The sequence below is a fragment of the Mirounga leonina genome, unplaced genomic scaffold, assembly GCF_011800145.1.
Source record: "Mirounga leonina isolate KUSES-001 unplaced genomic scaffold, KU_Mleo_1.0 Mir_115, whole genome shotgun sequence".
NCBI classification, from domain to species: domain Eukaryota; kingdom Metazoa; phylum Chordata; class Mammalia; order Carnivora; family Phocidae; genus Mirounga; species Mirounga leonina.
This window is the reverse complement of record NW_023270268.1, coordinates 84,260,593-84,274,695: the sequence shown is the minus strand read 5'-3', so window position 1 is coordinate 84,274,695 and position 14,103 is coordinate 84,260,593. Positions and strand designations below refer to the sequence as shown.

Here is a 14,103-nt window from a genome sequence, read left to right as displayed (position 1 = left end):
TGCGGCCCAGCCACTCTGCGTTTCAGTCCGGGGGGGCTGCCCTAAAGTCCTTTCCCGGCCACTACCAGTCTGTGAGTCTGTGCCCTGTCCCCAGTGGGGGAGGCTATCACTCACCAGTGGTGTAGGATCACCACAGCTCCCTCCCCCTGTCGTTTATCTTCCCATATGTGCCTGCGGAATCAGAGCTCCCCACTTCGTACCTCGAAACCAACCACCTGCAATATTCTGTTTGTAGAGATCCAGATCCATCTTCTTACATCTCAGGCTGATTTTGTGGGTGTTCCGAGTGGTCTGGTAGATATCCAGCTCAGTTCTGGGGACTGGTCGGAATAGGGTCCTCTACTCCTCCGCCATCTTTTCCTCCTCCCACCCTTTCATTTCTTACCTTGTTCCATTTTCTCTATCGTAGCAACTCAGGGTTCTCCCTGGGAGCTGTGACAGGGGTCTGAAGAGGCGGGCGGTCAGCATGGCGGCCACAAGAGGTAGAATGGTGGGCCTCCTCCTGGTGGGTTCTGAAACACAAAATGCACCCTCAGTGTTGCCTTGTTGCCTCCATGGGTGTACCCTTCAGGGGCTGAGGCAGGAGTGGCCATTTTCGCTCCAGGTTGTAAGAATCCAACTGGGCTCTGTCTGTCTGGCCCAGGTCTGGTCATGGTACCAGGCAGGGTCTTCCTACACCTCCCTTATCAAGCTGCAGCCTCATCTGATGGAAAGAGTTGGGAGCTGTGTTCTAGTTCTGGCTGTGCCACCAACTCCTTGGGCAACCGTGGCGTGCTGTCACCCATCTGTAACATGAGAAGGTGGGACCAGACTGGTGATCCTACAACCAAGTGAAGTAGCAACCACAGGGGGCAGTTGGGGACGCATCCCCTCAGGGATTCCAACTCATGGGGCTCCATTCTCTTGTCTGTATTCCCCATAACCAGCAGATCATCAATCTGTGGTGACCCAGGGCATCAGCCTGCATGCTGTTTGGCCACATGCCTCCAAGGCAGCTCTTCCAACCCATGGCAAATCACTGGGCTCAACCTTCCACCTCTCTCCCACACCCCACCACACACAGGGTCTGGCTCAGAGGCTCAACTCATCAGTAGCTCTGGTGCATGGAGACTGGAGCTAGAAGGTGAGCCACATGTTCATCAGCCTAAATTAAAACACATATAAACACACACACAGAGTCTCTCCCACTCCCTACCCCCCTCTTTTGAAGTCAAATCAATCTTATTGCAACAAGGCCATGTACCACGTGGTGTCACCTTAAGGCTACTCAGCATCAGGACTAGTTGTGTATGACTGACTGTTGATTGCTGTGTGCATTAGTTTTGGCCCAGGGGCAGGAAGGGGAGGCTAGGAGGAGCTGAGCAAGGCAACCACAGCCTGACGAGCTGTTGCTCTTTTCCTGGTGAACCATCCTAGCCTCTCGTTTGCACACCTGCCTGTGCTTTGTTATACCATTGTTATCAGGAATGAGGTTGTGCCTGGGAGGCAGCTCTTTCCTGCCCTTGTGCTGCCACCCAAACCTAACTGATGACCAGCCACCCGGGCCACTAGGTCTGGAATCAATTCATTATCTAGCCAACCACTGCATGGTTCACTGTGGGCAGCAAGTGGAGGTATTTAATCTGTTTAATCCTCAAGAAAGGAAAACAAATAGGGATCCCTTGGCTTGTGTGATCTTTCCCTGACTACGCGCAGCAGGCTCTTGCTTCCCCTCCTGTCCCTACTCACCACACTATTCCCAGCACTGTAGCCAGAAAGATCTTTATAATACCAGTCAAGTGGGGCACGTGGGTGGCTCAGTCAGTTAAATGTCAGCTCAGGTCATGATCTCAGGGTCCTGGAATTGAGCCTCGCATTGGGCTCCCTGCTCAGCGGGGAGTCTGCTTGTCCCTCCCCCTGCTCATGCTCTCTCTCTAATAAATAAAATCTTTAAAAAAAAAACACCAGTCAAGTTATGTGACTCCTTTGCCTAAAAGGCTCCTCTCCATGCCTGTTGGGTGTGGGCCTCTGCCTCCCTTCCCAACCTTGTCTGGTACCACCCTCCCCTCTGCTCACTGCTCTATGGCCACATTAACCTTCTAAAAGCTTCTTGTGTGTGTGCCAAGCTCTTTCCTGCTTCTGTGCCCCCTCCCCCCACCCCCCAGCCTTTGCTCTTCCCTCACTCTAGGTGGCTGAGTCCTTCTGACTCTTTGGACTTCAAGGGGGCTGTCCAGATCCCCCATGCAACACACAGAGGTTGCTCTCTGTAAGATCACTCTTCAATCCAAAACCACGGTGTTTCTTTACTTTATCCTCCCCTTTTGGATCACAAGCTCAGTGGGGCCAGGAGCCTTGTCCGTCTTGTTCACCACTGAATCCCTCATGCCTAGAAGAAGCCTGACACAAAGGAGGCGTTCAGTGAGTCTCTGTGAGTGGGGATGAGCTGCGTGTAGAAAGTCAGCCTGCGGCCAACACTGAAGTTGCCATAGCAAGCCCTTGGCAGGCAACAGCAGAATGGAGCCCACACTGGCCCTTCAGAGAAAGCACAAGCCCACGTGGCTCAGAGTCTTCATGGGGGGTGCCCACCCGCCCCCAGCCCCCAACCTAGCTGCTGAGCTGGCAGAACACACGCCTCTCTGCCTCTCCTGTCGGGACTAGAGTCTGAGGTCACTGCCACTGGCCGACTCCTAATCCAGTAGTCTATAATTAAAGCCCTTCCTCCCTTCTGCTCAGTGTCTGTGGCAGAGACCACGTCAATGTTATCTCCACACAGAGGGCTGCTTTCAATTTTATTTTCCCTCAAGTCAGCAATATCGGAAAGCGCTGGAGTAAAAATAGCTTAAAGTACATGAAAACTCGGCCCTTTGAACAACGCACTATTTGTGATGTCATCTCTTACACACAGAATGGGAGGATTTTAGATCTCTTCTTCCTTTTTAAGTTTCTAAAACATGTTGCTTTTGCCACTGCAAACACAGTGCTATAGGCCGTGGGATTCCCATGCAGTCTTCGGGGATGTTTGCCATCTTAGAAGGCAGCTATGCTCGCCACCATACGCCCAGCGCTGCACTGTTTGCCATCTTAATGCCTAGTGCTGGGCTTTCTTCTCTGTAAATATGAAGTTCTCAAACTTGAAAAGCCCTCACTTGCCTTTTGGTTTGGAAACGGAGATGGCTGTGAGAGGTGGACGCTGCAAGAAGGCGGAGCATCTTTGGTGGGGGGGGCAGTCTCCTGGGCCTTGAACTCAGTCAGCTGCCCCACGGTAACTTGGCACAGAGGACTTGACATCCAGGGACCAAATTTGTAAGATACTGTCACGAAATCAAGATGCTCACATGCCAATCTGGAATCTGGGAGGAACTTTTCTTTTCCGCTCTTTTCTTTTCTTTTTAAAGATTTTTTTTTTTTATTTGAGAGAGAGAGCACAAGCAGGGGGAGCAGCAGAGGGAGAGGGAGAAGCAGGCTCCCTGCTGAGCAGAGAGCCAGACACGGGGCTCGATCCCAGGACCCCAGGATCATGACCTGAGCTGAAGGCAGATGCTTAACTGACTGAGCCACCAGGTGCCCCAAGGGAGAAACTTTTCTAACATTAAGAACACCTGGGCCTATTCTCGAGGACGCCTCTTTCCATTTTGAATGTGTCACCCACGCATAACCTGTGGAATGTACCTTCTTTCCAAAAAAACAGTGTGTGCATCCTCGCCCCAGTGTTGGGCTCCCTTGTGGCATGCTGACAGGACTATCTCGCAGAGGACGTAGCTGGTTGCATTCCTGTGGGTTAGGATCAGGGTCTCTCTTGCAAGGGACAGACATTCCCCATACTGAAATCCTTGGAAAAAGCAAGGCCACCAGCAGGCAACAGGAACACAGGAGGCAGGCCTTAGGCAGGAAAGAGAAAGTATGTGTTTCTAGCCACAAAGTCTGGATGAGCCTGGGCACTACCACGTGGGAAAGGAAGGACCTATCCGACTGAGGGCAGGATGGGTTTAGGCAGGAAATGTTCCTGTGTAGGGACCCCACACTGAGGAGCTTAAGACCAGTGAGCTTCTGTGTGAGATTCGAAGTTCTGAGAATTGGTAGCCTGCCTCCAATGTGTTCTACCTGGCTGCTTCTGTTTGGCCAGCCTAGTGTTTTAAAAGGCATTGTAGGGGTGCCTGGGTGGCTCAGTTGGTTAAGCGACTGCCTTCGGCTCAGGTCATGATCCTGGAGTCCCTGGATGGAGTCCCGCATCAGGCTCCCTGCTCAGCAGAGAGTCTGCTTCTCCCTCTGACCCTCCCCACTCTCGTGCTCTATCTCATTCTCTCTTTCAAATAAATAAATAAAATCTTAAAAACAAAACAAAACAAAACAAAAAACGAAGAGAGATAGGGGATCTCTCCTGAAAAGGAGTAGGGACTGTGATTACATTCTAGCTGAGGAACTGATATTAGTGATGGGGTGAGTGAATTGGAGGGTTAACAATAAGCAATATATCTAGAGCCCTCTGATACCATTTTTGTCTAAGCCATCTTCACTTCTTGCCTGGAATTATTGCAATCGCCACTCAACTTGGCTCCCTGCTTCTACCCTTGTCCCCTTCAGACACTGCTCAACACGGGCTTGCATGATCCTGTGAAATATAACTCAGATCATCTCACTCCTGCACCAAACTCTTGCTTACAGTAAAAGCCAAAATCACTACAGATTGCCCCCCAGACCCTCCACGATCTGGGTCCTCATCCCTCCCCCCCCTTCACTGCACCTTGGTTACAATAGCCTTCTTGCTATACTTAGAATATGACAAGTAAGCACCTGCTTCAGAAACTTTGCCCTTACTTTTCCCTCTGCTTAGAACATTCTTCCCCCTCACTATCCACAGGGCTCCTTCTCTCACTTCAGTCTTTTACTCAAATGTTTCCTCACTAAGACTTTCCCTGGCTACCCCATCAATCCCACCCCCACCCTGGCATTTTCTATTCCCCCTTCCCTGCTTCCATTTTCCCCCCTCCTTGACTTACTACATTATATCATTATACACATTGTACTTATTTCTCTTATTTGTTATCTTTCAGTCCCATTAGAATGTAAACTCTGAGAGCAGGGGGTTTTGTCTGCTTTGGTCACTGTCATACCCCCAATACTTAACAGTGCCTTCTACCTAGTAGGCACATAATATGTGAATTACTTAAGGGGGTTTTCAGCAGAGGAATACTATGATCAGACTTTTTATTTATTGATTTATTTTTAAAGAGTTAATTTATTTGAGAGAGAGAGAGCATGAGAGGGGGGAGCGTCAGAGGGAGAAGCAGACTCCTTGCTGAGCAGGTAGCCCGATACAGGACTCGATCCTGGGACTCCAGGGTCATGACCTGAGCCAAAGGCAGTGGCTTAACCAACTGGGCCACCCAGGCACCCCAATCAGACTTATATTTAATACAATAAGTCTCACTGGCTTAAGGATAAATTGAGGATGAACAAAAGCAGAAGCAGGGAGACCATTTATATGCTGGGGCAGTAACCCAGGGAAACAATTTATAGCCATGAAGTGCACAACTCCAGTGAAATGTGAAAAGGTACTCTCTGGAGATATACAGAAGGGCTGCCAGACCTGGTGGAAACTATGAAGGTAACTAGAAGTGGTCAGAGTCTGGCTACCTTTTGAAGGTAGAGCCCCATATGATTTAACTGACAAATTTAATGGAGAATGTGCAAGAATGAAAAATCAAAGATACTTCCAAGATTTTGGGTGCAGATGTAAAAAATAATAATAATAATATCAGCACAACTGACAAATTAAAGAGCCATTCTACTCATAAGTGCTTACCACATTTCAAATCGGGGTATACAAGCCGGGCCTCACTTGGCCCCTCCAAATCACTACACTTTTCTCATCTACTCATTACCACTTACTACCCCATCGCTCAACGAGCCCTGTACTCTCCAATTTCCATGTCTTGCTCATCCCATCCCACATGTGACTTGTTCATATGACCAAGTCCTGATTCAAAGAACACTCCTCCAAGATGCCTTTCCTGATGCCCCAACTTTAAAAAAAAAATCAATCTCTCGCCGACACTTCCATTCCATCCCTTCCTTCTGTGCCTCTGTAACAGCACTTAGAACAGCACTTACCTAAGCAAGCAATACTAGATAGAGGTAGCATTCACAGCCCCTATCCACCAATTCCCACCTGGTCTGTGCGCTCCGCACAGATAGGATCCACATGTTATATCACTGACTTCCGCCTCCTCCAAAATATCTACACTGGTGTCCGACAGGAAACAGACACTATACGCATGTGTATGGAGAGAGTACGAAAGCTACACCCATTCCAAAGGTCAGCTTCCACGCTGGCCAGGGGTGCATATAAACCCGTGCACGGCCGGGCTCCAAAGCTCAGGTAGAAATTAGGACAAATGCTGCGTCCTGAAGGATCCCGGCGGCAGGAGGCCTGCGGGCAGCCCTCCGCAATGAAACACGTGCCTCTGCATACTACCCCCAAGCAGGGCTAGCCCATGACGCCGCATCAGCTGACTCGAGGCCGATTTTGGCCGACTGGCTGGAAAAAAACCCCGCAGGGTTCAAGGACGCGAGCAGAGCTCAAGAACGCCAGCAGAGCTCAAGGACGCGAGCAGCGCCAAACCCTCCCCAAAGCGGCTGCGGGCGGACAGCCAAGAAGACACCTTCTCTCGCCCGCTCAGGGACTCGAGCGGAACGGGGGCGGCCGGAGAGGCGCTCGCGCCACCTCGCTCCACACCGCGCGGAAGGCCGCGCAGCCAATGGCAGGGCCGCAGGGCCGCAGTTCCTTCCCGCCGACGGGAGGCGGGAGCCAAGGGGCTCGGCTCGAGCCGCGCTCCCATTGGCTGGGACGGAACCGCCCAGACAAAGCCGCGCGTGCCCGGGCGTAACACCGCCTCAGCATCCCCACGCTGCCCCCGCGGCGCCTCCACCGTGCTCCCACCCCCCACCCCGCACCCCCCGTCCCCGTCCGGCTGCCTGTCCGGTCCTCCGGCAGCCGCAGGCTCAGCTCGTGCTCCAGGCGGCCGAACCGGCAGCCTAACCACTGTCTACCATCCTGCCCAGGGCGCCGCGGGCGGGGAGGAGCATTCCCCAAGTCCTGAGAACAGGGCTTCGTGAAGGACGCAATGTGGGGCAGGAGGAGGGAGATGCGGTGAAGGGGCGGGTCGAGCCTGGGGCTGGAACGACCGGCTTCGGTACTGGTTCGGCTTCCGACTATGAAATGACCTTGGGCCGCTTCCTTCCCTACTGGGGGGCCAGGGTGGTCTTTTGTAAAATGCGCAGGCAGAGAAGGATGAGTGCCGTGGGTTTCCCCTGGGCGCCTCGGGGCTGCGTGTTCAACCTGGGCCTCCTCCTGCTGAGCACATTATGCCTAATAAACGCCAGGCGGGCTCCCAGAGCGCGGACAGAAGGCCCAGGAAGGCGGTGGGTGAGGGCCACCTGGGACCGACACAGATCTGGACAGGATCCGTCCATCTTCCCACCCTTACCCCGACCGCAGCTGCAGGGCCAGACCTATAGGAATCTGTGCCCCATCCACATCCTGGAGACTCGGCCAAGGGGTCGCGCAAGGCCAAACCAAACTGAGCAGGGGGCGTCGGCGCATCCCTCCTGAGCTGCCGAGATACGGACCCCTCCTCTTACCCCAAACCAAATGGGTGGAGGGGCTCCGGCTGCGGAGGGCCCAGCTGGCGCGTTCCCCTGAGACCGACGCTTCGCCGATACCCGCGCTCCGGGCTTGGACGACCGAGGGGGGCGCTGCAGCCGTTTCCTTCTCGAAGCCCCTCTACACGCTCCCACTAGGGCGGCTTCCTCCTTCGGCTACCGGATGCGGCCGAGCCTAGACAAGGTGGGTGCACGCTGTCTGGCGGCGCGGGGCGGGGCGGGGCGGACCAAGGGTGTCGCAGGGGCGGGGAGTGCTCCTGCGCTTTCTCCTTCCTCCTCCCGCGTCTCTCCTGGCCCTCGTCCCGCAGAGGGTACCCCAATCTAGCTCCCAGCCCGAGATTAACCCCTTGCCGGGCGCTGATCTCCACCGCCAGGCGCGTTCTGGAGAGGCTGGGGCTCTCGGGCTGGAAGCAGCAGGTGCCGCACCAGGCACTGAGGGAACCTGGTGAGGAATGAGGCTCCTTCCAGCTTCTGTGCGTGTTTGCTGACGTTAGAACTCATCGGAGTTGGTTGGGTGGTTTTTATATTTGTCTTTAGATCGGATGGAATGCATTTAAAGAATTACTCCTATGAATCTTTTAAAAAAGTAATTTAAGAATGGCACAGCTCCCAGAGTTTTAAAAATAGAACGTCAGGGGCCAATTGGCCACAGATCAGGATGACCAAGCCAACTTTCTGCGATGAAAAACCGCCTGAGCAGAGAAGGAAACTATCCACAAATTAGTGACAGGAGCTATGTTTCCGTCAAATTACAGAAGCGCTGATTGGAAAGGGGCTATGCTATGCAGATGAAAACGGGAGGGAAGTGCTTGCCTGGTAGGGCTTTAAAAGAAACCTGTCAGCTCCGTTCCACGAGCTTCTTGAGAGTTACTGTTTCTTCTTTATCCCCAGCTCCTGACACATAGAGTCTTGAAGAATGGGAGGATCAAAAGGCAGGATGCACTTGATTCTCCGTACCCATTTTACAAACTCAAGCCTCGTACTTTCTTCGGTGTTTTGTTTCAGAATACTCACTCTGTACGCCATGCCACAGCCATAACATAAATCGTTACATAGGGTTGCTGGTTACACTTTGAGGGTTATGCATTGCTAGAAAAGCATTTAATTAAAGGAAGAATTCCTGTTTCCACCTAGCAAAACCAGAGGTCCTGACTTTGGACTGAGAATTAAATGGAAACGTAGTTCTATTTATGGAAGGCAGGGAAAGGACATTGCACCTGTAGTTATATCAGACTGCACCTGTGGCTGGCCTCACAGCTTCCCAGCCCATCTTTTTATTCCAGCTTTGCTGTGGCAAACGACTGCATACAGGTGTTACCTGAGAGCACCTTGCCTTGGCTGCACCTGTTGTCTTCTTGCCTCTGGTCTTCACTGTCACAGCAGCCAGGGACAATCCCTCCCCAGTCTGACACCTGCAAATGCAAAAGAACTAACGCTTCTTGGGACAAGCTTTGAGCTGGTGGAGAAATACTCCCCTCTTCCATTCTTCCGGTGGGCAGTTCTGAGGAGCATTCTGTGTAACTAAGAGGATAGAGCCCCAGTTGCCCACGGTGATGCCCAACTTTATCAGTTCAGTACTGCACCCTTGGCTTGCTTTTCTCTGTTCTTCCTTGCTTGCCTGATCGTCCCACCCCTCCACTCCTGTTCCTTGGGATTTGTTCCCAAAATAAACTACCTGTACCGAAATTCTTGCTCAGAGTGTTTTTCCCGGGAACCCGGACTAAGCCAGTCATTAAACCAAGAGGCATCTCTGCCCACCTTTCAGGGTCATTCTCAGCAGACCTTTCCCAAGTCTGCTAACAAGGAATCAATTTGTTCAGCCTGAGCTTTTGCTCCTTTTATCTCCCAGTTGCCCTGCCCTCTAGGGCATCACCAGTAAGCTCTCAGAGACAAGCAGGACGCATGGGGACTCCCAAGAGATAGGGCCAGCTGAAGGCCTGGGTCTAAATGAGTCTGACAAAGTCATTCTCAGAACCCCTTAAATTTCTCCCCTGTTTCCGAGGTCCTGGCTGCTGACTTTGAAACTAGAGAAACTCTCAGCTCTGGGGTTGAACATGGAAGTGGAGCTGATGTGGGACCCAATTCACTCCCAGTACAGCGTGTGCCAAGATTCTGTCTCCTTTCTGCCCTCCTCTTCCCTTCACCCCCTTGTAACAGCTGTTCCTCCACCCAGATACAAGGTCTCAGGCCAGGATGTGCAGCACATAGCACGTTTCATCTCATTTCAACACCAACGGTGCTGTTGGAAATTACGCAGCTAGTCTGGGAGGGAAGCGGCCCTTCGCCTCTGCCTTCAAGGAGGGAAATGAGACCTGTACATAAATTAATGAATCATTAGAAGTCCTATAAGTCTTCTAAAAGAGGGACATGTACGTGTAGTGGGAGTTCCTGGCAAGGCTTCAGGATGGGCTTTGTAGAAGAGGTAGCATCCTGAAAAGAGCCCCCTGAAGAGATCCCACTGCCCCGAGAGCCACAGTGTTGGCTCCCGTCCATATTAGTTCCTAACAGCCTCCTGGCTCACACGCTTCCTGAATCCCAGTCAAGCTAATCATTCCCTCATCTTCCGAGGCCCCAGCCCTCCCCCTCTAGACCTGGCCCTGTCCCACCTCTGAATGCCCTTGGTCTTCTCTGGCCTCAGTGTTAAGTGTTGAATGTCAATTGACACAGGTTAAATCCTGCCCTTGGCCAGCCACCTCGAAGCCCGCCCTCTGGGAGCCCATCTGTGCAGCCCTCTGTGCTGAGCATTGCTGGGAAAGAGAGAACAATAACACCATTTACTATTCCAAACCCTACAGGGCTTCTGTTTGTTTTGATACAATTGAATTTTCTTTAAAAAAAAAAAATGGGGGTGGGGGGGCTAAATATCATGCCCTTAATTCTGCAGAATTTGGAAGTATCAAGCAGCTTTTTTCTAGAATTTACAGTGAAATGAAGAAAAAGCCCAATGGATTATTCTAAAAGCAGTGGTGCTCAGAATCTAGTGCGCTGAAAAGAGCCCTTGATCCTGACGTTACTATAATACTGAATTCTGCTCATGACTGAGAAATGGAGGCCCAGCCTTTTCCCTGCAGTGAATGAGCAAGTAAGACAAGAGCTTGGACCTTTCTGGAAAAAGAGGGGCAGTATCAGGCACCCGCATCCGCACCCCCTTTCTGTCTCTTGACTCCGATGTATTTAATTAAAATTTTGGGGTTTTTTAAACCACAGTTTGGTATGAGGAGTAGTTTTTAAATTTTTTTTCTTTTTAAGTGGGCTCTGTGCCCAACATGGGGCCTGAACTCAGGACCCTGAGATCAAGAGTCACATGCTCTACCAAGTGAGCTAGGCAGGTGCCCCAGTAGTTTGGAAATTTAAGCAAAGTTTCTTTGAGATAATTGGGATCTTTGAAGAGGGAAAGTATGAGAAGGTAAAAAACAGTGCCTCTGCCCATTCACCCCAAGCTAGAGCAACCCATAAGTCTCCTTCCTTCCTTCTTTCAGTTTACATCTGAGCCTTATTATATATCACAGGCATTGTGCTTTGTTCTCAGAATGTAGTGATAACCAAATGCTGGGTCCCTCTCTTCAACAGCACAACTTAGCAGTTAATTGCTATGTACCAGACACTATGCCAAGAGCTTTGTGTGCATTATGTCACTTAATCTCTGTAACAGTCTTAAAGGTGACCTGAGATCATCCCCATTTTGCATCTAAGGAAGTTGAGGCCTAGAGAGGTCAGATAACTGCCCACAGCAACACAACTAGCAAGTGACAGAGACAGATGCCACGTGAGCCCATCCTATTCCAAAGACTTTATATCTTTCTTTTCTTAGAGAGAGAGAATGTACACAAGCCAGGGGCAAGGGGGCAGGATAGGGAGAGAGAGAATCTCAAGCAGGCTCCATGCTTTGCGCAGAGCCTGACGTGGGGCTCGATCTCACGACCCTGAGATCATGACCTGAGCCGAAATCAAGTTGAACGCTCAATGAACTGAGCCACCCAGGCGCCCTCCAAAGACTTTCTTTAAGCCTACCACCAATTGTCCTAAGGTTCTTGCTTAAAAAAAGAATGAAAATTCCAGTTTATAAGGGTATTTGGAGTAGAGAATTTTTTATAACCTGTTGGGCATTGTTTCTGTGCATGATCTAACAGAAGCTCAAACGCCTTATTATATGGAAATTTCTTTCAACAAATACAATACAGATGCCAAGATCTGATGCCCTCAACTAGGAAAAGTAATTATAGGTTCTAATTGACCATATAAACTTTGAAAGAGAAAAATATGGGACAAGATTCTCAACCCTTAAATCTGATTTAATTTTCTGACCTTCAAATTCTGTTTTTTCAAAGAATATTTGTTACAGTAAACTCTTAAAAATCAGGATACCAAACCATATGCTTATTTTTATTCATAGCTTTTCAATTTTTTTTCAAATGAATATTTTTTTTTTTTAAATATTTTCTGCTTCTTGCTACCAAGGACAGAGCCTACTATTTCAAAAGGGAAATCAAATTGCCAGGCTGCTGCCTCTCTATTTCCCAAGGCATATCTGGTCCTCCCCAACTCCCTCCCCCCGACCAGACTCTTCCCAAGACTTGAAGGCTTTCCTTCTGTTGATATTTCTCACATTCAGTGTTCACTCACCTTAGCTGGTGGTGGGGTAACAATCCCCTCAACAAGTGCCCCCTCAGCACTATCAGCAGGCAGGGTACTCTCCAGATAAGTTACAAGGCAGATACACCTGGAGTCCTCTTAATGCTCAGTTAATAGTGTATAATACACACCCCTGGAAATCTCTTCCAAAATGTATGTGTATTATTTCAATGCTTGCCTCTAGCAGGGAAGGGAAATTCTCACACTCATTTCATAAAACGAACTAATGATAAAATACAATATTTAGAGTTCTGGATGTTTATGTGTTTGTCACTAAATAGGCAAAGTTCAGCTTTGTAAATGTTTGTTTTAAGCTTAAAATGTCTGTAGGTTTGGCCCTCTGACAAGCAGAGGGTCAAGAGTAAATGCCACTGATTAGGGATAATTAAGAAAAAATTATGCCAAAAGGCAGCTCCAACCGACTTCATCTTAAGCTCCCCCTACCAGGTATATGTAGACATAAATGAACATAGGAAATGGCCTGAACAGAAGGAAATATCCAGAGAATGCCCTGAGCATGACCCAGAATCAGGACCTGAGAAAGACTTCAAGATGGCCAAGTAGCTTTAGACAGAGTCAGTTGTGACAAGGTGGAGCCAAAACATACCCCTTGAACATCACGATGGAGGTAAGGAAGAGTATGTCTGGGGTATAGGAGATCCCTTAAGGGTGTCTCTTAGTATTACCATGCCCTGTCATTAAAGTCAGTGGAAAATTACAACAATCAAATTCAGGCAAGATTACTAATGACCTTGATCCTCCCTGAATGATGGTTCGGGGCATCCTACCAGGTAAAGAAATATATCAGCCAAGGACAAAGGGAATATGGAATGAAAGTAGGAAAAGGTAATTATAAATATCAGCTACAACCGCTTTCCCAGTTACAGAAAACAAGGACTGTAATTGTCATGAGGATTTCTTCCTTATTTTGTGGTGTGTGTGTGTGTGTGTGTGTGTTTAATATCTTTGTTTTCTCTCCTCTATTATCCCCTTATGTAACATAAGATGTTCTGACTTTATATCATAGTATTGTTAACTTTACAGCATAGTATTTCAGTTATGGGATATCAAGGAGAAGAATAAACATCACCCAAGGACTTTGCATCCTCTTCTAGGGAAAGGGTTAGTGCATTTTCAATTATATACAAGATAGTCATATCAAGTTAGGTGGAATTATTACCTTATTATTGTCTTTATTTGGAGAGTAAGTGCGGTTTAAGGAGATATGTATGGATGCCATGTTGACATGGAATGGCTGTTGATGTTGAATCTTGTATGTCAACTTGGCTAGTCCACAGTGCCCATGTATTTGGTCAAACATTATTCTGAATGTTTTTGTGAATATGTTGTTAGGTGAAATTAATATTTAAATCAGTGGACTTTGAGTAAAGCAGATTATCCTTCATAGCGTGGATGGCCTCATCCAACCAAATGAAGGCCTTAATAGGAAGACTGACCTCTTCGGGAGAGGGAATTCTGCTGGCAGGCCACCTTTGGACTCTTCTCTGGAGCTCTTCCCTGGGTCTCTACCCTGCTGGCCTATGCTGATGATTTTGAACTTGCCAAGCCTCTATAATCATGTAAGCCAATTCCTTAAAATCTTTCTCTCTTTCCCTCTCTCTCCCCCAAACCCTTGCTCTTCCCACCCCTCTCTTCATTTATATACATCCTGTTGATTCTGTTCCTCAGCAGAACCCTAACCTTAATACACCCACTCAGAGTGGTCTGCTTCCCTAATTGGACCCTGAGACAACATTGAAATAGATCCCTCTACTCTGGAATCGGTCCCTCTTTCTGTCTGGGAGGCCAGTACCCCAAAGGCGCAGGGAG

At 49.3% G+C, this 14,103-nt stretch overlaps 1 protein-coding gene across 3 annotated transcripts in view; it reads right to left on the bottom strand.

Moving 5' to 3' along the window:
• The window catches only part of BDH1 (3-hydroxybutyrate dehydrogenase 1), a 38,763-nt gene extending 30,915 nt beyond the window's left edge, over positions 1–7,848 (bottom strand). The window contains exons 1-2 of one of the 3 annotated variants that reach the window (XM_034999868.1): positions 7,621–7,848; positions 386–512 (exon numbers count right to left, since the gene is read on the bottom strand). In XM_034999868.1, the coding sequence (XP_034855759.1) occupies positions 386–468 (83 nt within the window). In that variant the 5' untranslated portion in view covers positions 469–512; positions 7,621–7,848. Of the gene's footprint in view, positions 1–385; positions 513–6,090; positions 6,365–7,620 lie in introns of those variants that run through there. The other 2 variants (XM_034999865.1, XM_034999869.1) reach the window with 2 other exon arrangements.
• Positions 7,849–14,103: the final 6,255 nt, after the last annotated feature.